Here is a 26,241-nt window from a genome sequence, read left to right on the forward strand (position 1 = left end):
CCTACCGGGCTGTTATGTGACATCATCTAGAAGTGCAACCCCCATCTCGCACACCCTGTACCCAGGAGCTCCCCCATGTCTCACATCCTGTCCCCAGGAGCTCTTTTGCCTTCCTGTCTTTTAGTATGGTGTTCCTCCTGGCTGTCCAAGCCTCTTGACAGGCTCATGCCTGAGGGGATTCCTCCCCTTCCTAAAGCATCTCCCAAATAAAGTATGTGTGTGCTACTGTCACTTTGTGGTCATATTATTTCCACTTGATCAGCTCCCCAATTCCTTGAACCTGCAACACTGTCCTGACCCAGGCCTGTGTGTAGAGAGGGTTCCACGGGGCAGCAGTCCACTGGTGTGGGTATTAGACAGCTTGGCCTCCAGCTTCCCTATCCTGCTGCTGCCTGGCTGTGAGCCTGAACCAGGCACTCAATTTCCGTGAGTTCTTATCTACAAACAAGAATAATAAATGTGCCTACCACGAAGGGCTGCTGTAAGGATTAAATGAACTGTGTGTATTCTGGCCTGGCCCAGAATCAGCACTCAAGAAGTAATAGATGTGGTTTTCTGTGTGAATCAAAGGTTATACCGGTTCCCCAAGGCTCATCTGGGCAGGGTTTTAACATGATCTTGATGCTTGTCAGATAATTCTCTAGATAAATCACTTGAAAAGACTTACACAAACACACACACACACACAGTGCACTGTTTTGTGATCTGCTTTTTTCAACGTAACAAAATACTGGAATAAAATTCCATGAAAATCACACAACTACATGATTATTATTACTATTATTATTATTATTATTATTTAGAGACAGGGCCTCCTCTGTCACCCAGGCTGGAGTGCAGTGGCACCATCTTGACTCACTGTAGCCTCAACAACCCTGGCTCAAGGGATCCTCTCACTGCAGCCTCCCGAGTAGCTGGGACCACAGGCCTGTGCCAATATGCCTGGCTAATTTGTATTTTTAGTAGAGATGGGGTTTCACCATGTTGCCCAGGCTGGTCTTGAACTTTGAGACTCAAGCAATCTGCTCACCTGGGTCTCCTGAGATGCTGGGATTACAGGCGTGAGCCACCATGCCTGCCATAATATTTAAAATAGTTACATTGTTTGGTGATGTACAAAGAAATATTTAATGAATTCCCTGTTTTGGGACAGTTAAGTGGTTTGCCATGTTTCATTATGTAAAAATATTAGGTGGTAAATGTGTGTATATTTACAATATTATTGCCATGTCTGATTTTTTAGAATACATTTCAAGAAATGGAATTGCTGGATCAAAAGATATGCATTTTAAGGTTTTGATTCCTACTAATGTTGGAACTTTACTAAACGTAATTTATCAAGAAACCAAGGTAGGAGATTTTGGAATGTATTCTCATTGAAAAAAAGAATTGTAAAATGCACATAAAATTTACCATCTTAACCATTTAAAAATGTACAGTTCAGTGGCATAAAGCACATTCACATAGTCCTGCTCCCATCATCATCATCCATCCAAAGAACTATTTTCATCTTGTAAAATTGAGAATGCGTACCTATTAAAAAGAACTCTCAAGTAAGTTGAAAATTTATGTCAACAAACAGATCTGCATACAGATGCTGACAGCAGCTTTATTGATAATTTCCAGAACTTAGAAGTGACCAAGATGCACCTCAGTAGGTGAATGGAGAAATAAACTGGCCTACAAAGCATCTTGACAGTCTAACGCCTCAGGGACTTCTTCCACTGCAAACTTGGAGGAAGTCCACACAAGGTAGTATTATTTGGTGTTGAAAAGGAATAAGCTACCAAGTCATGAAAAGACAGAGGAACCTTAAATGCATGTTACTAAGTAAATGAAGCCAATCTGAAAAAGCTACATACTCTACGATTTCCGCTATATGATATTCTGGAAAAGGCAAAACTATGCAGACAATGAGAAGATGAGTGGTTGTCGGATTGGGTGAGGGATAGAGAGATGAAGAGTTGGAGTACAGAAGATTTTTAAGGCAGTGAAAATACTCTACATAGACCAGGTGCGGTGGCTCATGCCTGTAATCTCAGCACTTTGGAATGCCAAGGCAGGCAGATCACTTGAGGTCAGGAGTACAAGACCAGCCTGGCCAATACAGTGAAACTCTGTCTCTACTAAAAATACAAAAATTAGCTGGGCATGGTAGTGCATGCCCATGATCCCAGCTACTGGAGAGGCTGAGGCAGGAGAATTGCTTGAACCTGGATAGCAGAGGTTGCAGTGAGCTGAGATCATGCCACTGCACTCCAGCCTGGGTGACAGAGGGAGATTCCATGTCAAAAAAAAAAAAGAAAGAAAATACTCCATGTGACATTGTTACAGTGGATACATGTCATTATACATTTGTCCAAACCCATAGAACATGCAATAAGAGTGAGTCCTAATATAAACTCTGGACTTTGGGTAACAATGATGTGTTAATGTAGGTTCATTATTGTAACAAATGTACCATTCTTGTGGAGAATGTTGATAGTGGGGGACCATGTGCATGTGTGGTGGCAGAGGATAGATGGGAAATCTCTAAACCTTACTTCTAATTTTGTTGTGAACTTAAAACTGCTCTAAAAAGAAAGTCTTTTTTTTTAAGTTAAGAAGGAATAAAGACCTTCTCAGATAAACAAAAATTAATTTGTTGCTGTTAGACCTTGCAAGAATTGTTAAAAGAATTTCTTCAAACATCAGCAAGATGGTAGAATAGGTGGTCCCCAGCTTGCATTCCTCTACAGAATCATCTGGCAGCCATCCACAGATTAAAGTGCCCTTGTGAGAGCTTTGAGATCCAGGTAGGAGATTGTGAAACCCCAGAGAAGTCTAAGACCCAGAAGAGCTCCTTTGAGAAGGCAAACCTATACTCCATTAGCTAGCTCACTGTATATGGTACCAGCTGTAGACTGAAGCAGCCCCATCCCAAGGACTCTGCTTCAGCCCTGCTTTACTGTGGTCCTGCAGCCCATCCCACCTTCCCAGAGAACCAGAAGAGGCCATGCCCATTCATGTCCCCAGTAACAGGCAGCAGGCAAGGAACCCAACTGTGGATCCGTAAGTGGCCCTGTGACCCAGACCCATCCCTGATCCCAGTCTTGCCTGACCAGTGCCCAAGTAACACTCACTTGTGTTCTTATTAACAGGACCAACAATCTCAGTTTTGGCTGTGGACACTAAAGTCAGTCCTGGCCATGGACCCTGAAGTAGCCTTGACACTCAGTACCAGTCTCTGCTTTGGTCTGGAGGCAGTCCTGTCCACTCGGGGAACTGATAGGAGACAGCCACCTGAGCTCCCAGTGGTAGGTCTGCTGACTTAGGTCCCAGCTGTGGACCCTGAAGCAGCCCTGTGACTCAGCTCCAGTCCTGTTTTGTTTAGTTCTGGAGGTTGTTCTTCTCATGCAGAGACCCAGTGAGAGCCACACCTGTCTGTGCCCCTGATAACAGGCCTGCTGCCTGTAGCTTTGACTACAGACACAGACGTGGCTCTGTGACATGGCTCTAGACCCACTGGACTGATACTCCAGAGGAAGTCCTGTCCACCTGAGGGTCTGACAGGAACCATGCCTGTCTGTATCTATGGCAACAGGCCTTTCAACCACAGACCCAGCTGTGGAATTGTAAACAGCTAAATTACCTCACTGCAGCCCAGCTCATCTGTGATCCTGGAGACAGACCCATCAGTCCAGGAACCCAGCAGGGTAAAGACCCAGGAGGTCTTTACTTGCCAAAACCAGTCTGTAAAACAGATGTGTTTGTGCCTTTAAATGCATAGACATTTGTAACAAGGCTACAAAAAGCATGAAGAATCATGCAAATATGACATCACCAAAAAAAAACTCATATGGTTCTAGTAACTGTCCAAAGATGGAGAACTACAAATTGACAAATTATGCAAAATAATTGTTTTAAGGAAGCTCTCTGAGCTATGAGAGAACACAGATAGACAACTCAACAAAATCAAGTAAAAAATACATGAACAAAGCAAGAAATAAACAAAGGGACATAAAGCATAAAAAAGAACTTAACAGAAATTCTGAAGCTAAAGAATACAATGAATAAAATGAAAATGCAATAGAGAACATCAGGAATAGACTTGTTCAAGCTGAAGAAGGTATCTGTGAAGTTGAAGACAAGCCATTTGAAATTATCTAGGCAGAGGTGAAAAAGAAAAAAGAATGAAAAAGAATAAAGAAACTGTGTGGGATTTATTAGACACCATCAAGAGAACTAAAATACATGTCACAGAAGTCCCAGGAGAAGAGATAGAGGAAGTGATGAAATCTTACTTTTTTTTTTTTTTTTTTTTGAGACAGAGTCTCATGCTGTCAGCAGGCTGGAATGCAGTGGCATGATCTCGGCTCAATGCAACCTCCACCTCCCAGGTTCAGGCGATTCTCCTGCCTTAGCCTCCTGAGTAGCTGGACTATAGGCGCACGCCACCACGCCCAGCTAATTTTTGTATTTTTAGTAGAGACGGGGTTTCATCATGTTGGCCAGGATGGTCTCGATCTCTTGACCTCATGATCCACCTGTCTCAGCCTCCCAGAGTACTGGGATTACAGGCGTGAGCCACTGTACCCGGCCAAAGCTTACTTTTAAAATGATGGCTGAAAACTTTCCAAATGTGAGAAAAGATGTATATATCCAGATACATGAAACTCAAAATACCCAAACAGGTTAAATTCAAAGAGGACTTTCCTGAGATACATTTTATTTCTGATTTAATTAATTAATTAATTTTTTTTTTTTTTTTGAGACAGAGTTTTGCTCTGTCACCCAGGCTGGAGTGCAGTGGCATGATCTTGTAAGGCAACTCGAGTGATGAATGCCCTCAGCTCACTGCAACCTCTGCCTCCTGGGTTCAAGCGATTCTCCTGCCTCGGCCTGCTGAGTAACTGGGACTACAGGCATGTGCCACCATGTCTGGCTAATTTTTGTATTTTTATTAAATATGTAGTTTCACCGTGTTGTCCAGGCTGGTCTCAAACCTCAGGTGATCCACCTGCCTCAGCCTCCCAAAGTGCTAGGATTACAGATGTGAGCCACCACTCCCGGCCAATTAATTAATTTTTAAGACTAGCCAAGTGCAGTAGTGAGAAGTGGGGAAAGAGCAGAATGAGGGGTTTTATCTGTAACTGACTGTGAACAATCAATTGAGATAACTTGCTACCATCAGACCAGCCCACGAAGACAGGTTTTAATCAAATCATCAAAATTAAAGGCAAAGAAAAAACTTTGAAAGAAACAAGAGAAAAGTTATGTATCACACACAAGAGAATCCCCATAAGACTATATCAGTGGCTATCTCAGCAGAAATCATGTAGGCCTGGAGAGAGTAGAATGAAATATTTTAAATGCTGATAGAAAAAAATGAAAGTCAACCAACAATGTTTTACCTGGCAAAGCTGTTCTCCAAATTGGAGGCAAGATACTTTCCCAGAAAGATTAAAGCTGAGGGCATTCATCAGTAGACTTGCCTTACACCCTTGTAAGGGAAGCGGGCAGGAAGACAGTCACTAGAAACAGCTGCTGTCAGAGGCTCCTACTGAGAAAAAAACGGCGAGTGATTCCTGCACCAGCAACTGAGGTATACAGGCTCTCTTGTTGGAATGACTAGGTGGTTGGTGCAACCCACGGAGAGTGAGGAAAAACAGTGGTAGGACAGCCTACCTGGAAGCCACACAGGGCAAAGGGAGCTCCCGCCCCCAGCCAAGGGAGGTGATGAGTGATTGTGCTATCCTGCTCAGGAAACCATGCTTTTTCCACGGATCTGTGCAACCCGTGGATCAAGAGATCCCCCTTGTGAGCCCATGCCATCAGGGCCTTGGATCCCAAGCACAGAGCTGTGCAGATTTTCAGCAGCCACTCAGCTAGAGACTGCCTAAGACTACGAAGTTCCCAGGGAGTGGGCCACCATCCGTGCCACCTGGGTCCCGACTCCGCAACCCAGCGCGGCAGGGCCCGAAAGGGCGGGCCCAAGACGGACGGGGCCCCCGGTAGGAGCGGCCGGAGCCAGGGAGGCGCGCGGCCGCAGTAGCTGAGGCCAGGCCGAGGGCAGGGCTCGAGTGAGGGGCGGGGCTTAAGGCCCCTGGTCAACGCCGGCGGGACCCGTGCCCAGCGAGGGGAGGGACTCTGGGCCTCTCACCGAGTCTTAACCGACGCTGGGAGGGGCGGGAGTCCGGTGGCGCCCGCCCACGCCCGCAGCGGCAGGGTCGAGCAGGAAGGGGCGGGGCCCAGGGCTCCTGGAGGCGCGGAAGCCGAGGGAGGGGGCGGGGTTCGCGAGGGGGCGGGGCTCAGGACTCCTGGAGGCGCGGAAGCCGCCGCCGGAGGGGGCGGGGCTCGAGTGAGGGGCAGGGATCAAGAATCCTCGCAGCGGCCTAACCCAGGACGGCAAGGGGGCGGAACTCGAGTGAGGGGCGGAGTTTAGAGCCCTGGCGGCGCCGTGGAGGGCGCGGCCGGGGCGGGTTCTACCGGAAAGGGGCGGGGCTCAGTGTGGGGTGAGGTTTAGACTCCCCGAGGCCACACGGCAGAAGCCGGGGGACGGGCCTAGTGAAAAGGGGCGGGAGAGCACGGCCCGCGGGCGGCAGTCACTGGAGCGAGTGGACCGGGCGGCTGACCGAGAGGCGGACGCACGGCGCAGCAGACATCTGGGGACTGCAGGCGGCGCCGTCTCCGTCGCCATGACAGGTGGGCGCGGGGCTGGCTGGGCGCAGGGGTGCGGACGCCCTGGATGGGTGGCCCGGCCCAAGAATCCGGCTGCTTTGCGAGTCGACTTGCAGGCCGCGCCTGGGCTGCGGGTCCGAGTGACCTTGGCCCGTCAGCTGCCGGTGGTGCGCGGGTGCACCCTCGAGAGGTGGTGGGTGTCCCGGGGCTTCTGCCCGGCGGGGCCGTGTTAGCCGAGGCGGTGCCCGGCACGATGGGCGGTGGCCAGGCGCGGGGCCAAAGAGGGCAGAGGCTACAGGGCAGCTCCGGGGTGAGGCTGCACGGCCAAGGTCTGGGTTCGGCCACTGCAAATCTGTGTTGGGAGGTGTCCCGCGGTGGGGAGTTTGGCCTGAAATAGTAGGCGGTGATAGAAATGACACCAGGGAGCATTCACAACGGTCCTGCTGTGATTCTGGCCATGGAAACAACGCTCCATCCTTGCCACCACCCAAACGAGGTCGCGGGACTGGAGATGCGTTCCTCGGAGGCGTGTGGTTTCTGTGGGACTCTGTGCAGCCTCCCAGACTCCCTCGGGGGGCCACGACCCCCTTGCCCCTGTTTAGGCCTAAGGGAATCGGAACAGCAAATGGACCCTCCAAAGTTGTTGTGCTCCACGCTGGTGGCCCCAGCCCAGCCATCCTCCCCAGGGCCTCTCTGGTCTGGGGACCTGCCCACCGTCCTCCTGATCTCAGACAAACAGTGTGACCCTGCTCTGTGGACTTTCCCCTGTTGGAGAAGCCCCATGAGGGTGATAAGCTGGTAAAGGACCCCGTGGCAGCCCGGTCAGGGAATATGGAGGTTCCCAGAAGCCACATTTCATTCTCAATGTTCTGCTTCATGGAGCAGAATTGGCTCAGGGGGTCAGAGTGGCCCCAGAAGTCGCTACTCCTCTCTCCTCCATGCTTGCTCACTTGAGTCTCAGCCTAGGTCCTGCACACAAATAGGATCTCATGGGCTGGAAACCGATGACTTCCAGGACACTAGGCCAGAAGAGACCCCAGCTGCCACCTATTCCCCTTTGTCCTCCCTTCTAAACCTTCTTATTTGTGACTACCATTTCTGAGCACTTATTGTGCACTGAACCCTATGTTGGGTGTTTCCTGTCCAAAATGATCAGATGGGGACACGTGGAATATCTTGTCTATGTACTACAGATGGGGAAACAAAGTCTTAAACTGTGCCCTGCCCAGGGTGAGATTCCCTAGCTCCCTTAGCGAGTTCATCAAAATGCGTGGGGCACAATTCAGAGCTGTGTTGGTCTCCAAGGAGGCCTGTCCCAGGGACTGGGTGTTGGCAGAGCCTGAGGCCTTGCTGTCCATTGAGGAGCCTTCCTGCACAAAGGGATCATGTCCCTTGCTGTCCATCAGAGAAGCCTTCTTGCACAAAGGGACCGTGGAGCTGGCAGAGTACATCAGGCAGGGGTCCCTGAAGGCTCTGACTGTCGGCTTCACCTTTTTGAGAGAGTGGGAACTGTGTATGCTTCCCACCTCCTGTGTCTACCCCCTGGGCCTGGAGACATTCCCTTACGACGCTTAGTTTTTGGGATGGGGAACCAAGGCCCATGGAGCACAGCTCTGGGAGGGTCATGTGGACAGCCCTGCGAGACTGCAGACCTGTAATCCCAGGCTCACTGCCTCTGTGCACCAACTGGGGGCCTGCCTCGTGCCAGCCCTCTCTATGAGCAGCGCATGTGAGCCAGTGCCTGCAGAACACTGAGGCGGTGTCTGCGTGGGACAGGTGCTTGACAAGTTACCTCCTGGGCTGTGTCGGGGAGTGAGGAGTCTTAGTTGGGCTGAGCACTGGGACAAGGGGACTTCTAGAAGAAATTCAGGAGGGGAGGTTGATGCCCAAGTGTCTGGACTCCAACTGGTTCGGGGCCGGAGGAACTCAGGAAGGTTTCTTATAGGTAGGACAGCAAGCTGAACATGAACTAACCAGGTAGAAACCAAGGAATAGGTATTCTCAGCCCAGGGTGGGGGTTGCAGATGGAATGGTGTTAAGAAATTCATCTTCCCTTATTCACTTTGCCTTCTCACTAGTCTGGCTCTCTGTGTTGGGGGCAAATGCGTTTTTAGGTCTGTGGTCTGGGAGCTGGAGCCCACACCAAGCATGACACAAATAAAAGCCATTACCCTTTTATGGGGGAAAAAAGTGATATTTATTTATTGTGGAACATTTAATGTTCTGGGTGCAAGAATGTGAGTGAAAAAAGAATTTGTGATTGATCAGATTAGATACCTTCCCAAAGACAACAGTGGTGTTTGTGGCTGAAGGCACAGGGTGTCTTCAGTCTGCCCTCAGGGGCACTGACTGGGGAGACAGCCTTCTTGGGGAGCAAGAGTTGGGGATGTCGCTGGCCCCATTGCTCATTGTTGCACTGGACACTTTTCAAGGGCTTTTGATCTCTGATATGCCTCTCTCTGTTGGGGTAACTCTGGCTCTTGAGAGTGGCTTGTTGACTGCTGGCTACATAGCCCAGCATTCTGCTTTGTTCCGGGTGGAAGAGGTACCTGTGGTTGCAGGGCAACCCACCGACTGCGGCTTGGAACTTCTGTTTGTGCTGATTTACCTTCGAGGCATGATGCCCACAGCAAAGTGTCATTTTTTCCTCCAGCATCTGTCCAGCTGCTGTCCTGAGCCCCTCAGCTTTAGCACAACTGCTGTACACATGTGATATGTTTTTTACTGTTTTCTGGCTGTGGGCAGTGACTGGTAGTGGTTTGCCTTTTTTCATTGGAAAGACCCACTGAAAAAATTCTTTGATTGTTTTTCTGGAGTTGCTTATTGAAGGAGGCTGTTTCTTAGATGGCAACAGCTGGAGGCCTTCATCCTGACGAGTTTCTTCTGTTTTTCTGACTGGGGTGAATTGGGGAGGCCTCAGTTTTTCAAGCCTTTCTTCACTTTTTTTTAAGTTGGGCTTCGTTGAGTTCTCACTCTTGTGAGTAGGGGTAAACATCCGGCTCTGGTTCTTGCATGAGCCTTGACATTTCGGGTTCTCAGGCTCCTTGTACCCCAGGTTCCTCCTTCTGGCTGCCATAAGGTCACGTAGCTCCTGGGAAGCCCGCATGTTGCCAGTAGGCATGCTCTAGAGACGGCCATGGGGCACTTGAGAAGCCAAACTCTCTGTAGCAAGGGTCCCTGGAGCCTCTAAACAACTCACATCCTTATGTGTGGCTTGGAGGTTTGCTAGCGTAGCGGTTCCCAAGGAGACTCTGGGTTGTGGCGCTGCCTCCATGGTCTCTCCAGCCCTTGAAGATTGGGCTCCTAAGCGCCCGCTCTGCTGGCTTTGGTCAGATGCTTTGGTCAGTACCTGCTTTCTCACACCTGCCGGTGGTGACTCTCTCAGGAACACGGCTTTCTTAACTTGTGAGCTAGTCTTAGATTCATGGGTGGCTGAGGAAGGACCAGCAAGCTATGTAAGGGATAAGGATGAAACTTTCCCCAGTTTAAAATGCTTAATGGGCTTGAGGACCTTGATGGGTAGGCTCAACTTGTGTTTGGCCCAAAACCTCACAATATGATGTCCCAGCACCTCTTGAGTGCACGGATCGAGGAAGGAAAGCTCCTGGGATGTGGTGACACTGGCTCTCCCACTTTTCAGGGGTGCTAGATTGTTGGTCTTCATGTGGGTGTTGGACACGGGAAAAGCCCGGTTGATAAAAAGCCAGGATCGACGCACACAAATGGGGATCAAACCCTCATTGATCTGGCCCAACTTCATGCCCACGTGGGATTTCAGGATGTTTTCTATACGATTTCTCTCTGTTTGTCTTAATAAATCACTTTCCAAGTCTCTCCTCAAGGGCATCTTCAGGTCTCTTTCTGACTCCTCAGAGGCTGCCCCCAGAGCCTTCCCTGGGAAGCTTTCCATACACCTGGCTAGATTTTGTGGGGTCTGCCCCAGAATTTGCCCCAGAGGTGTGCACAGATTCCTCTCTAGCTGGAATGTCACCTTCTGTATGTCCTTGCTGCTTTCGCCCGTGGACATGGAGGACTGCAAGGGTCTGAGTTTGCCACTGGCCTGACTTGTCCCTGGCAATTTCTCCTGAGGCTGCATCAGATCCGGAGACTCTTGGGTCATTCCCAGGTTGCTGCAGTGTTGAATGAGCCTTTCAATGTGTTGCTCTGGTTGCCTCTGGAGTTCAGGACTGAGTGGAAAGTTCTCAGGAACGATTGCTGTCAAGCTGTCCTGGGGAAGGTTAGGAGTGGAGGCACTAAAGACGTCCTGAGGTTTTTGGGACTGGGAGGCTCCATCAGGTGCTCTTTTGCACTCCTCACCTGGGGGGTCTGGACCAGAGGGTCGACCAAAGTCACCTTTGTTAGGATGCGGCCCCAGGATGCTGCAGGAGACAGGAGGCATAAGCTGCAGCCAGAAGCAGGTAGAGCCATAGGATAGAGTGGGCGCATGGGCCCCGGCCCCTCCACTGCCCCATACCCAGACTCCCCAATTCTCCTCCTATGCCCCTCTACTGTCCCACACCCGGACTCCCCAATTCTCCTCCTATGCCCCTATACCGCCCCACACCCAGACTCCCCAATTCTCCTCCTATGCCCCTACACCGCCCCACACCCAGACTCCCCAATTCTCCTCCTATGCCCCTCCACTGCACGGCACCCAGACTCCCCAATTCTCCTCCTATGGCCTTCTACCGCCCCACACCCTGACTCCCCAATTCTCCTCATATGTCCCTCTACCGTCCCACACCCAGACTCTCCAACTCTCCGCCTATGCCCCTCCACTGCCCCATACCCAGACTCCCCAATTTTCCTCCTATGCCCCTCTACTGTGCTGCATCCATACTCCCCAATTCTTCTCCTATGCCCCTCCACCGCCCCACATCCTGACTCCCCAATTCTCCTCCTATGCCCCTCCACCACCCCACACCCAGACTCCCCAATTCTCCTCCTATGCCCCTCCACCGCCCCACACCCAGACACCCCAATTCTCATATGCCCCTCCACTGCCCCACACCCAGACTCCCCAACTCTCCTCTTATGCCCCTCCACCGCCCCACACCCAGACTCCCCAATTCTCCTCCTATGCCCCTCCACCACCCCATACCCAGACTCCCCAATTCTCCTCCTATGCCCCTCTACCGCCCCACACCCAGACTGCCCAATTCTCCTCCTATGCCCCTCCACCGCCCCACACCAAGACTCCACAATTCTTCTCCTATGCCCCCTACCACCCCACACCCAGACTCCCCAATTCTCCTCCTGTGCCCCTCCACCGCCCCACACCCAGACTCCCCAATTCTCCTCCTATGCCCCTCCACCACCCCATACCCAGACTCCCCAACTCTCCTCCTATGCCCCTCTACCGCCCCACACCCAGACTGCCCAATTCTCCTCCTATGCCCCTCCACCGCCCCACACCAAGACTCCACAATTCTTCTCCTATGCCCCCTACCACCCCACACCCAGACTCCCCAATTCTCCTCCTGTGCCCCTCCACCGCCCCACACCCAGACTGCCCAATTCTCCTCCTATGCCCCTCCACCGCCCCACACCCAGACTCCCCAATTCTCCTCCTATGCCCTTCCACTGCGCTGCACCCAGACTCCCCAATTCTTCTCCTACCCCTTGCTCCAGGGTTTTACTCCCATCCTCTGTCCCCCTGGTCTCCCCATCCCAGGTCAGCTCCAGGCTGCCATAAGGCCCTGGGTCGAATCCCAACCCCGGTAGGAAGGATGCAGGAAAGGGGAAGTGCCTCACCGCTGCAGTTGTGAATACAAGTCCCGAGTCCCCTCCAGGCCTGTCAGGTGGTCTCTAGAAGCTGGAAATCAGGAGACCGGGTTAGGGCAGTGAGGGAGGGGCCTGGCATCTCACAGGAGGCTGATTGGATGTTTCTTTAGGGAAGACCATGCGGAGTCAGACCCTGGAAACCACATGTCTGTGTCCAAGGCCACGTGGCCTGGACGGTGATAGCGAGGCACAGAGGGCAAGGCTATGTTGTCCACAAAGGGCTTCCACACACAGATCCCCCACCCCCATAGTCCTCACAGCTGCCCTGTGGGGAGAAAGGACTGGGGTGGTCTCAAAGAGGAATCAGCCTTAGCAGAGTTGAACAGCTGTCCACAGCCCCCTCACCCCCCTCCTGATTCAGACAGGCATTGGCCTCCTCCCCCTACACTGTGCCCTGCTGGGGAACACCCAGTCCTTGGCCCACCATGGTTTCATGCCAGCACGGAATCTGAGAGGGACCCGGGATTCTGATTTCCTTCCTAGGAGCCCCCACCTCAGGCTTCTTCAATTGACTTCCTCAGACAGAGTCGCTTCTCTCTGGGGACAGATGAGATCAAATGAACTCTAGTGTGCCCGGCAGAACCTTACCTTTCAGACTGTTTTTCTTCCTGCCTTTGGGCCTCCTCCTCCGCTGATGTTGACACTGGGAGATAAGTTGACACTGGGACAGAAGTTCATCCAGGGAGAGAAGAAGATCCTGGGAGACAAGAAAGGGCGAGGGGCTGAGACCGGCTCTCGCTTTCTGGCCCCAGCCCAGCTGCAGCGCGCAGCGCTCATGAACCGCACAGCTCTCTCGTCCTGCTCAGGGAGTGGTGTGCTTCCTCCCACTCATGTTTAAGTGGATGATAAACTGCTTTTCTTCTTAGAAAAACACAAAGAGGGGGCCAGGCGCCGTGGCTCACACCTGTAATCCGAGCATTTGGGGAAGCCAAGAAGGGTGGATCACCTGAGATCAGAAGTTTGAGACCAGCCTCGCCAGCATAGTGAAACCCTGTCTCTACTAAAAATAACAAAAAGCCTGGCGTGGTGGCGCGTGCCTGTAATCTCAGCTACTCCGGAGGCTGAGGCAGGAGAATTGCTTAAACCTGGGAGGCAGAGGCTGCAGTGAGCCCAGATCGCCATTGCACTCCAGCCAGGGCGACAAGAGTGAGACTCCATCTCAAAAAACAAACAATAAAACCCACCACAGAGAGGGATTTACTATATGAGGAAATATATATATATTATATATGTTTCATATATAAACTATAATATACATAATGTATAATATATAATATATAATATAATGTAAGTAACGGTAGAGGTGCTCCTCTACTCGACGAACACCCAGGCTCAGGCCCGCGGGCACACCTGAGCTGTTAGGTAGGATTCTGCTTCCCAGGAGATCAGAGGAGACTCCAGGCCCAGGTGGGAGGCTCTCGGAGTCTCAGCACAGCCCCCAGATCACCCCACACAGACTAGGCTGGGCCCCCAGCCACCTGCCCCAGGAAGGGGCTTATGAGCGCCCTCCCACAGAGACCTCCCCCATCTCCTGACTGGTCCTTGCCACTGAGTCCAGGGGTTTGGTTTTGCCCTGACGCCTCCTGTGCTCCCCCACAGATGGACTGAGAGCCTGGGATGGAAATCCCAGTCCCTACCAACCCCTGGCTGCTCTGCCTCTCCCTGGAAGGACCATGTTCTGGTCTCTCCTGACACTTCCCATTGCGGAAGTCTCGCCACTGGATTTGGAAAAGCAGAGCTAATAACAGAAAGAAAGGAGAGAATTGTGCTGTGTGGGTCCGGCCCGAGGGCTCCTTACCATCATCTTATTCCTAGGCGATGGTGAGGGTCGATCACAAATGGAGTAAGAGAAGTAGGAGTGCAATAGGAAAAAGAACCCCACAGCAAATACCAGGGTGAGGAAGATACTCAACACCCATGATGTGGAGCTGGGGGTTTTTCTCCACGAATCACTAAGAAGTTTTAGAAGAAACAGAAGATTCTCCATGTCAACAGTCCCTAGTCTCCGAGGGAGTGCCTGGAGTTCAGTTGAAGATGGCAAGCAGCTGAGCTCTGGGCATTCCCTTGGACCCGAGCACTTTAAGGCAGTTGCTTGCTGCCTTAAAGTAACTGAGCTCTGGGCAGTCCCTTGGAGACTAGGGACTGGGGCCCAGGCCTGTGTCACAGAGCTGGGGCCTTGACTTCACAAAGGGCCCCTGATGGGGGAGGGGCAGTGAGAGGGGGAGGCTGAAGCACAGCCCCTCCCCACCCCACAAGCCTGGGATCCCTCCACCCTCCCACCTTCCAGATTCCTCCTTCCCACTAAGTTTTGTCAGTGACAGAACTCAGCCAATTTTCTGTTCTTTCTCTCTGGAACACAGATATTATCTGGTTCCTTTTATCTGTTGGAGATGGTTGTATGAAGTTATCTATTTTATAATCCTTGAAAATCTGAAGTTGACTCTGAAACTTTGACTATGTACCAGGGATTTTTATTCTCAGAATCTCATTCGTCCTCAACTCCAGCTTTCCCACACAATGTTTTTGTCTTATATCAATCCAGGGACAAAATGTAAATTTGTTTTACTCTTATTTAGTTTTGTAAATTTTGTATAGTAAGGTTTTTAAAAAAAATTATTTCCATTTCACTTTCAATCAAAGGGACCTACCCACATACAATTAACATAATTTTTTAAATTTTTTAAAATTTTATTTATGTATTTATTTTCTTTATAGTTCTGGGGTACATGTGCAGGACAGGCAGTTTTCTTACACAGGTAAATGTGTACCATGGTAGTTTGCTGCATCTATCATCCCATCACCCTGGTATTAAACTCAGCATGCATTAGCCGTTTTTCCTGATGCTCTCCCTACCACCGGCCCTCGCCCAACAGGGGCCAGTGTGTGTTGTTCTCCTGCCTGTGTCCACACAGTCTCATTGTTCAGCTCCCACTTAGAAGTGAGAACATGTAGTATTTGCTTTTCTGTCCCTGTGTTGTTTGCTGAGGATAGTGGCTTCCAGCTTCATCTACATGTCTGAAAAAGACATGATCTGATTCATTTTCATGGCTGCATGGTATTCCATGGTGTATATATACCCCATTTTCTTTATCCAGTCTACCATTGATGAGCATTTGGGTTGATTCCATGTCTTTGCTGTTGTGAACAACGCTGCAATGAACATACACGTGCATGTATTTTTGTAACAGAATGATTTATATTCCTTTGGATATATAATACTGATGTAAATATCATTATATATAATATATTAATATTTAATACATAATATAATATATAATGTAATATATAATATATATTATAGCTGATTAATATATTCTAGCAAATGCATATATAATATATAACATAATATATGTTATATATAATATATTATAATTATTATTATATATTATATATTCATGCATTAGCTAGAATATATTAATCAGCTGTAATATATATTATATATTAATATATATAATATAATATATAATATGTAATATATAATATAATATATGTAATTATATATTTTATATATAACATAATTATATATATAATTATATATATGTATAATATAATGGTATAAATACCATTATACACAGTAATGGGATTGCTGGGTCAAATGGTATTTCTGGTTCTAAATCTTTGAGGAATTGCCACACTGTCTTTCACAGTGCTGAACTAATTTACATTCCCACCAATGGTGTAAAAGCATTCCTGTTTCTTCAGAACCTTACCGGTATCCATTGTTTCTTGACTTTTTAATAATTGCCATTCTGGCTAGTGTGAAATGGTATCTCATTGTGGTTTGGATTTGCATTTCTCTAATCATCAGTGATGTTGAGCCTTTTAAAATATATTTGTTAGCTGCATGTATATCTGTGTGTGTGTGTGTGTGTGTGTGTAAGATGGAGTCTTGCTCTGTTGCGCAGGCCGAAGTGCAGTGGTGAGATCTTGGCTCACCGCAACCTTTGTCTCCTGGGTTCAAGCAATTCTTCTGCCTCAGCCTCCTGAGTAGCTAGGATTACAGGTATCTGCCACCATGCCTAGCTACGGCAGTTTCAATGAAGCACTTCACTGTAAGGAATGACATCCGAAAGGGATGCTGCTGGAAGGCAGGCAGGAGACCCGGGGTGAGAGCAGAAGAGGAAGCTGCTGAGAAGGGAAGGAGACGGTGGGACGCCGAGAGCAAAGGGCGAGCAGAGGGACGCGGGACCCAGCGCAGCTCGGGCGGAACCCGCGGGAAGCGCGTGGGAAAGGCCGTGTTTTCAAATGAGGCGGCAGCTGGGAGACGCGGGCCGGCCGGGGGCGCCCCGCGCTCTGGTGAGGAAGCGCTGCCTGCAGACTGAAGCCGAGAGGAGGTGGCAGCGGACCTCTAGGCGTCCCTGCAAACTCCCGTTCCCTCCTCCCGCCCCTCGCGGCTCCCAGGCCGGCGGCGGCGGGGAAGAGGCAGGATTCCCAGCTCAGAGGCCCGGGTCGGCGGCCGCCTTCCCTCCGTGACTCCGGGGTGGCCGGAGGCGGGCATGGGGTGCCTCGCTCACGCTGCCTGGAGCCCGCGATGGGCCTAGCCCGACCCTGCCTTGGCCGCTGCCCCCGCCCCCCCGGGTCTCCAGCGCCGCCTCACCCTCATGCCAAGGCCTTCTCTCCAGCCCATCGCCGCCGCGGCCGTGGCCTCCTCCCGAGCATCTTCCAGCCCCCAAGCCCTGAGAATCAGTTCTGGGATGTAACAGAGCAAGTAGGCATTATTCCACGACCAGTCAGCCTCTGTCGCTGCAGCCACCACACTACGTGGGTAAGTAAACGCTTCTGGGATCAGCGTGGACCGTGCGGTAATCCAAAGAGGTTTAAATGCTCATTCACCATAAAATCTTATAGATTTATTCCTTGAAACGTGATTTTCTGCAGTCATACAGCCAGAGACAGCTGAGTGCTCTAGCAAAAGGGCCAAAGGATGGAGGCAGGTCCTCTAGGGCAGAAAGAGTGAAAACGTGAAAGAGACCACATGGCAGCCCACCTGCCCCAGGCTGGGCCTGGCTGACAGCTGGACGTTTGGACCCACCTGGTAGCCCTCCTGTCCTGTTGTGGTCAGGGCAGGATCAGGGCCCCTGGGGCCTCCTGCAGAGCAGTAGGCTCAGCAGTGGGGAGGGACGGCCTGGGGGGAGGGGTTGGGACTGACCGAGCCTGGGGGCTATGACCCATAAGTAGGGCCCATTATAGAAGCTGGTGATGACTTTCTTATTTTTTCCAGAGATGGTCTGATACTCTGCAGTGTGGAGGTGCCATATTTAGCTATGTCCCTGCTGTCAGCATCAAGAATATGTTTAGTTTTTTTGCTATTATAATGACTTTTCAACCCAAATGCCCAGCAATGATAGACTGGATAAAGAAAATGGGGTTCATATACAGCAGCTATAAAAAGGTATGAGATCAAGTCCGGTGGCCTGCAATCCCCGCACTTTGGGAGGGCAAGGTGGGAGGATCACTTGAGGCCAGGAGTTTGAGACCAGCCTGGCCAATGTGGTGAAACCCCATCTCTACTAAAAACATTATACAAAAATTAGCCTGGCATGGTGATGCACACCCATAATCCCAGCTACTCGGGAGGCTGAGGCATGAGAATCGTTTGAACCTCGATGGTGGAGGTTGCAGTGAGCCAAGATCGCACCAGTACACTCCAGCCGGGGCAACAGAGCAAGATCCTGTCTCCAAAAAAAATAAAGGAATGAGATCATGGCCTTTGCAGGGACATGGGTGGAGCTGGAAGCCATTATCCTCACCAAACTAACACAGGAACAGAAAACCAAACACCTCATTCTCTCACTTATAAGTACAAGCTGAACTATGAGAACATGTGGACACAGGGAGGGGAACAAGACACACTGGGGCCTATCAGGGATTGAAATGAGGGGAGGGAGAGCATTAGGAAAAACAGCTAAGGGATGCTGGGCTTAATACCTAGGTGATGGGTTGATAAGTGCAGCAAACCACCATGGAACACATTTACCTATGTAACAAACCTGTATGTCCTGCACATGTAACCCAGAACTTAAAATAAAAATAAAAATTAAAAAAGAATTTTATTTTCACCAGGTATTCAATATTGTACTTTTGGTGTATTTTACTAATAACTTTAGATTTTTGGCATTCCTTAAAAATGTGTTGCATGAAATCCTTGCTTTGTCATATAGTTTTGCTTCCTATGCTCGCCCTTTCCTAGGTTTTTACTAAAATTTTTTTGTGGCTGTTATGAAAACCTGTTAATGTAACAAAAAATAGAAGGAACAGTAGAATGAGTGGTGGCGTACCTGCTTCAGGACTTCGGGTTACACAAATGGCAACCTGTGCTTGAGATCATTCGTTTATAAAAAAAGATATGCATCAGCCTTTTCAAAAAGTCACATACAGCCCCCTTGAATATGTTTTTTGTTTGTTTGTTTGAGATGGAGTCTCGCTCTGTTGCCAGGCTGGAGTGCAGTGGCGCAATCTTGACTCACTGCAACCACCGCCTCCCGGATTCAAGAGATTCTCTTGCCTCAGCTTCCTGAGTAGCTGGGACTACAGGTGTGTGCCACCACGCCCGGCTAATTTTTTGTAGTTTTAGTAGAGATGGGGTTTCACCATGTTGGCCAGGATGGTCTCGATTTCCTGACCTCATGATCCGCCTGCCTCAGCCTCCCGAAGTGCTAGGATTATAGGTGTGAGCCACGGCGCCTGGCCCTAAACATGTTTTTATATTTTTTCACCTCATACCAATGGGATAATTAATAGCATTGCTTTGCTTTTGAATTGAACACTGTATTGAACATGCCATTCTGTGCTTGCTGTTTTGGAGATGTGTCCTTGTTCATCTTTATCAGTTTTGTTGTTATTGTTTGAGACAGAGTCTGACTCCGTCACCCAGGCTGGAGTGCAGTGGTGAGATGTTGGCTCACTGCAGCCTCCGTTTCCTGGGTTCAAGTGATTCTCCTGCCTCAGCCTCCTGAGTAGCTGGGATGACAGGCATGCACCACCACACCCAGCTAATTTTTGTATATTTAGTAGAGACGAGGCTTCAGCATGTTGATCAGGCCAGTCTCTAACTGCTGACCTCAAGTTTATAGGCATGAGGCATCTAGCCCAGCCAGTTTTTTATCTTTAAAGCTAACGCAGATGATGTTGATGTTAAGCCCTGGAGGCTGACAGAATAGAGGGCACCAGGGGGATGTCAGGGCATTACTCCTTTTGAGTAAGGCCACTCATCTTGCCCTTCCGGTCCAGAATTCCCAAGTAGAAAATTGGATTCTCCTGCTGGTGCTGGGGGCTTTGCTTTCAGTGTCTGCTCTGAGACCTTTCGCTCCATTTTCAATGAGTTCGTGGTAGTTAGTATGGTATAGGAAGTGACACAGACTGCCTGATAGTGTGGCTGTTTTGGAAGGTCATTTTTATTTTGAATTTAAAAATCAGATGTTTTGGAAGAACCAATACCCTCCTTTGAGCTATTATCTGATTTTAAAGACTGCAGCATGTGTCTTCCCAAAGTGGATGCGTTTAGTTTGATGTTGGGTTTGTTAATGACATTTCAGTATTTGGTAACAAGTGAGGAATGTCAGTTCAGTTTACCAGTGACCTCAAAATAGAGACCTGGTAGAGTTTTACATTGTGCTTTTCCAAATCTACAAATGGACAGAAACTAATTATCTTATTTCATCATAGACTTATAAAACTCATTTCGGTGGCTAAATGGGATTTAGGGTTTTGGTTTTTTGCGTTGTTTTGTGAGACAGGGTGTTGCTGCGTTGCCTGGGCTGGTCTGAACTGCTGCCTCAGCCTCCCAGTGTCGGGATTGTAAGCGTGAGCCACCATAACCAGCTTTAGTGAGATGTAATGTTCCTTTTTTGCTTTCTTGAACTTTGCTCAGTCAGTTCAAGTATTCTGTTCAAACTGATTAATTGAACCCAGGAACTGAATACATTTAGGTAAAACTTGCTACTTGAGACTCGGGACGGGGTGGATTTGAATGACGCTGTATCTCATGATGTCCGCCCTCTTACTATCCACATTCGGGAATGGAAATGATTTGGAGAGCAAGGAACGCTTATAGAAGTTCAGCCCAGCTCTCTGCTGTAGAATGTTCTTGTATGAGCAATCAAGCAGTCAGTAAAGCAGCCCTTTCCATTGTTGAACTGCTCTGGTTCTTAGAAAGTTCTTGTTTCTATTGACTTGAAATTTGCTTCCCTGGTTTAATTTTTCCCGCTGTTCTGAATTCTTTCATGTGCCACACAGAATATGCCTGATCACTTAGTTCATAATCTTACTTCTCATGGGCCTTGCACTTAGCCTTCTTCAAGCTGATCATCCCTCAGGCTTTGCCTCCTTCTATCACCAGGCCTCCTCTTCTAAGTACCAGCCTGTGGCTCGTCCATGGGGTCTGGCCAGCACCACAGGCTCTGGGCCGGCATCAGCTGCCCCTGGGCTCTTAGCTCTTGGGAGTTGCTCCTAAATCCTTTGCCTCCCTGAGCACTGACCTTGCATCTGGTCTCAGTCCCTGCTCGGCTCGGCCAGGACTGACCGGCTCTGCTGGACCTCCTCTCCTGGCAGGATGGCCAGACGTGACGCCCTCCCACTGTGCTCCAGGCCCCACCCTGCCTCTCCTTGATGCTGGATCTGTAATGTAATGCGAACAGGTCCCATGAGAGTTTCCTTTGTATACCTTCTTCTGTAGACTACTGTTATCTAGTACATATGTGCATTTACACATGCTTAAAATGATTGGAAAATTTTGCCTTGTCTATGTTTGCAAGTGATGAAAACTAAAGGTGGTAGGGATTGTATTGATTTATTTAATCTTGAACTCAACATTTTCAAAGCTGTAGTTTTTGAGGAATACTTGAAAATCATACAATACCTACCCATATGGTTTTGTTTTTTTTTTGAAGACTTACTTTGGATACTTTTTTGTTTAGTTCAACATAACATTTTAGAATAATATGCCAAATAATAGAGGAGCATTTGTTAGGTTGGGCTAGGAATGGGGGCTGGGGTAAGGCTGACTGTAATTCTAACAAGAGGTTCCAGTCTAACACCATTCCTTTAAGAATTGTATCTTAATACAGAGCAAAAGCCACATAGCTTGATACAGGAGTAAGTGAGTCCTTTGAGGAAGTAGGTAACCGAGCTGTAAAAATGGAGCTCACACAGCCGAGGGACTGCAGTGTATGTTTTTTTTCTCATTGTTCTGAAAGGACTTTTTACTATTTAAAAACCATTTTTAAAGTTATGAAATATTTTGAAATATAGTAAATTGTTTTGGCCTTTTCTTCTTTTACTTCTTGTCTTCAGTCTGCGTACTTTTTTTTAACGAAAGCCCATCTCTTTAGTAAGTGCGAAAAGAAGAGCGTGAGAACCTGGTGGTGTGATCTCCACTCAGGAGCCCCATGTCCCTTCTGAGAAAGATGCCTCTTGTCGTAGAGGAGACACACAGTGCTCTGCTCAGCTGCACCTGGGCACTGGTTTAGATGAAGGCCTGCAATCCGCAGAGGCAGACCCTAGGTTAGGAGGTGCTTCTGCAGCCTTCAGAAAATGCAGACAATTGATTCACTTATTGGACTGCCTTGATAGAATAGTGACTTGCTCTGTGGATTCACAGAGGATTGAGGTCAATGATTGGAATGTGATTTTAGGAAATATTCTTTCCTTGAAATTCGTTGGTTTTATGCTGTAATGTAGTTTGTTTGCTTTAAAGTAAAGTTTGTGCTTTCAAGGAAGATTTTAGGATGTAATGGCCAAAAGTAGAAAAACAAAAATGATCATCTTCGATTGAATGTGGCTGCTACATGAGTCTAGACTTTCATTTTTATTATTCCAAAGTTAGGTATGTCAGGTCACCCGCACGACATTATACACTAGATGTTTTACACTGACTTAAACTATATTAGAACTTGAATAGATTTTAAAATATTCTTTGGGTCAAACCTGCCTATCACAATCATCTGTAAACAGTTTTTTAAAATAATAGTGACTTTGGTCACACACGTGGAGGTGCAGATCTAGCCAACGTACTGTTATTTTTTGATTAGGAACGCATCCTTGCGTTGTCTGTGCCATGCCTGTGTGTGTGTCATGCACACAAGTGTGAGGGTGTGTTTGCATGCACTCCTGTGTGTATCTCCGCCTGTGCATGAGGTGAGTGTTTGCCTGTGTACACACATCCCTTAGAGGCTTCGATCTGTGGACTTACTGTTCAATCAGGGACCTCTGATGTGCACATGTGTCTATGTGTGTGTGTTTTGTGCAAGTGTGATGTGCCTGTGACTACATACATGACAGGCTCATTATTCCCAGCTTCTCATCCTGTAGTTGTCTTTGTTTGGTACCAAGGTGGAAGCTGCGCCAAGGTTTTTTATTGGTGTGAGCCAGGATCAAAAGGCTGTGGTGTTTTAGAGCTTGTGAGCTGAGGCCCTTGGAAGGCAGGAACTACACACGGGATTTAGTCTGTAAGGTTCCTGGTCCTTCTCTAGGGGCAGTCAACAACATTCAATGATCTGTGCTTCACTCCCAGCCTCTGTGGGCCGTGCCTGGCTCTCAGAAGGCTGAGCCCAGGACAACATTTGCAATGCTGGTCTCACCACACCCAGTATCAGCTTAGGGAGCCTCTTGTGAATGCAGCCATGGATGTTTGCTTTCAGGGAATAAGAGCAAAGGTTTGGGGAATTTTTCTGTCCTTACCTATTTTGGCAGATAGGCAGTGTGAGAGGTGGTTCATGGGTTGTGTTCTCCTTGCCTTGTGTATTTGTCCATTTTCATACTGCTATAAAGAAGTGCCCAAGTCTGGGTAATTTATAAAGGAAAAGAGATTTAATTGACTCACAGTTCATCATGGCTGGGGAGGCCTCAGGAAACTTAAAATCATGGCAGAAGGCAAAGGGGAAGCAAGGCACCCTTTTCACAAGGCTGCAGCAAGGAGAAGTGCCCAGCAAAGGAGGAAGAGCCCCTTATAAAACCATCAGATCTTGTGAGAACTCACTCCCTATCATGAGAACAGCATGGGGAAAACTTCCCCCTATGATCCAATTACCTCCACCTGGTCTCTGCCTTGACACCTGCTATAAAAAATTTTCCTGAGCCTGTGTAATTTATAAAGGAAAGAGGTTTAATTGACTCACAGTTCAGCATGGCTGGGGAGGCCTCAGGAAACTTACAATCCTGGTGAAAGCAAAGGAGAAGCAAGGCACTTTCTTCACAAGGTGGCATGAAGGAGAAATGCCGAGCAAAGAGGGAAGAGCCCCTTAAAAACCATCAGATCTTGTGAGAACTCACTTGCTATCACAAGGACAGCATAGGGAAACCATCCCCATGATCCCGTTACCTCCACCTGGTCTCTCCCTGACACATGGGGGTTATGGGGACTATGAAGATTATAATTCAAGATGAGATTTGGGTGGGGACATGAAGTGTAACCATATCACCTAAGTGTTCAGATGAAAAGGATGGAGAAGAGGGAAATTGGAGTCAGGAAGCTCCAGGCTTGATTTTCTTCCACATTTAAAACAAACCCAAGGAAGAGGTGGTGTGGATCTGTTGTGTCTCACACAAGTTCTCTATTTTCTCTGTCTTCAGAAGTGTGCCTCTTACCAACACTGCCTCAAGGCTCCTTGCATCCTCAGGCCCAGGCCTCAACCTGACGCATCATAGGTGCTCAGCACCTAAGGACTCCAAGAGGGAGTGCAGCTCCTCGGGGTCCATGTCTCATGTCCTCTTGTTTCCTGCTGGTGGTGTTTCAAAGTGCTGTTGGCATCTGGGCCACACTCAGTCCTTGTTACTGTGGGTCTTGTGCTGTGTCTGAGGGCATCATCTATGCACTTTTTCACTTCTGTTGGCTGGCATGGCCCCTGAGCACTCTTCCTGTCCTTAGATCCTGTGAGGCCAGATGCAGTGTTGAGTGTGGAGGCTTCCAGGCCCTGCCTCCTATCCCAGCTTCAGGCTGGCCCGGCTCCTCATCCTGCTGTCCTGCTTCAGTTTCTCCCTGTGGCTTTCCATCCTCTAACAGTTTTCTTCACTTTTGCAGGTTAATATGGGAATGATAACTAATTAGCACATGCCAGCACACATTGGGACAGGTTCATGAAATTATTATTTTTTTTTCAGTTGAACGGGCAACTCTGTCTCCCAGGCAGCCCAGTCACCAGTTGAAATGGCACCTGGATTTATGTGATTTCTTTTGCATAGACCTGCTGTGCCGGCTGAAACAACCACTAGAGACTCGTGGCGCTTTTTCGCCAGGGAATCTCTTGGCCTAGCTCCCTGTTTCAGTCCCCTTTTTATCAGTTGAATGAGCGACTCTGTCTCCCAGGCATTCCAGTCGCCTGTTGAAAAGACACCGGATCTGTGTGATTTCCCGTGTGACGACCCACTGCGCCAGCTGAAAGAGTCTTGCAGAGATTCATGGTGCTTTTTTGCCTGGGAATCTCCTGGCCTGGCTCCCTATTTCAGTCCCCTTTTTATCAGTTGAATGGGCAACTCTGTCTCCCAGGACCTCCAATCGCCAGCTAAAACAGTGCCCAGACCCGTGTATTTTGTGCCGAGACCTGCCCCATGGGCCAAAACAGCCACGCTGTCGACCCATGGGGCTCCTCCGCGTGGGAATCTCCTGGTCTGTGGGCAATAAAAATTTGTCTGGAAATGCAGCATCCACTCACCCTCCATGCTTTCACTGGGAGCTGCAATCCTGAGCTGCTCCTAATCGGCCATCTTGGATCAGTTCTCTATGAAATTATTTTTTAAGAGAGCACAGAATCCCAAATCACTCATCTTGTAAGATGTGTTGAAGTGTATAACCTAATTACTAAACAATGGAAAGCAATTACCTTTTATTTAAAAGGTATTTAAAAACTCACTAGTTAGCTAAGAACCTAATGGTGGTATCAACGGACTTTAAATAGAAAAATCTTCTTGCTTGACAAAAGTAAAGGAAGCTGTTTCGTCCAGACTTTGTTCCTTTTATGCCTGCCAGGACTTCTGGTTTCATGGAGGCCACAGGCCAGGAGCAGCTGTGAGCAGGGAGACTGAGTTACAGAGAATGCCCACTAAGTTGCAGACAGAGACCCTCGGGTGGTGCACGAGAGCAGAACCACTACCACAAGTTCACTGAGAAATCTGGAAAGTTACCATCCCAGCCCCAATCCATCAAATTGAACGTCTTAAAATTTAAGTTTTCTTCACTGTAAAATAGCAATTTGTAATGATTTTTGAGAAGTGGGACCCATGGTGGTGTCGATGTCTGAGCCAGGTGAGGGTGAGACCCCTGTCGCCATGCGCTGGCCCCCAGGATCCCCTGGGAAACGCATTCTGTTCACAGCTGTGTGATTCCTTTCTCTCTGTGTTGGTGAAGCAGCCAGACCCGGTCCGTTTGGAATGCCTGGGATGGTGCCGCCGCACGTTCCTCCTCAGATGCTCAACGTTCCGCAGACCTCTCTGCAAGCAAAGCCCGTGGTAAGGCATTCCCTGCGTCGGGTGGGGTGGCGGGCCTCAGACACAGTGCGTGCATTAAATTTTGACAAATGCTGAAATAAGTTCCTAACCTCTTAAATCGATATGTGAAATAGATGCCAGTGTTTGTTGACATAAAAATGAGTCAGGAAACGTCAGCCTGGGCCTGAGTCAGGTCCTGCCTGCCATGTGTGCATGTTACCTGTGCCCTTCCTTTCAGACCCCACAGGTGCCCAGCCCAGGGGGGTGCACCGGGCCAGGGTCCATACCCGTACAGCCTCTCTGAGCCAGCAGCTCTCACTTTGGACACGAGCGGGAAGAATCTGATGGAGCAGAACAGCTACAGCAACATTCCTCACG

At 48.9% G+C, this 26,241-nt stretch overlaps 1 protein-coding gene and 1 pseudogene across 1 annotated transcript; one reads left to right on the forward strand and one right to left on the reverse strand.

The window, feature by feature from the left end:
* The first annotated feature begins 1,879 nt into the window (after positions 1-1,879).
* FAM120A2 (Putative uncharacterized protein C9orf129 homolog) lies at positions 1,880-26,192 on the forward strand. The gene is made up of 8 exons (XM_064361314.1): positions 1,880-1,941; positions 2,980-3,051; positions 6,202-6,387; positions 6,506-6,684; positions 17,067-17,209; positions 17,666-17,836; positions 25,784-25,884; positions 26,102-26,192. Coding segments are annotated over exons 1-8 (915 nt in total). The 3' UTR covers positions 26,103-26,192.
* On the reverse strand, positions 8,850-14,248 carry LOC135268689 (spermatogenesis-associated protein 31A7-like; annotated as a pseudogene).
* Positions 26,193-26,241: the final 49 nt, after the last annotated feature.

This window comes from Aotus nancymaae, unplaced genomic scaffold (assembly GCF_030222135.1).
Source record: "Aotus nancymaae isolate 86718 unplaced genomic scaffold, 86718_ANA_hifiasm-v0.15.2.pri h1tg000041l, whole genome shotgun sequence".
NCBI classification, from domain to species: domain Eukaryota; kingdom Metazoa; phylum Chordata; class Mammalia; order Primates; family Aotidae; genus Aotus; species Aotus nancymaae.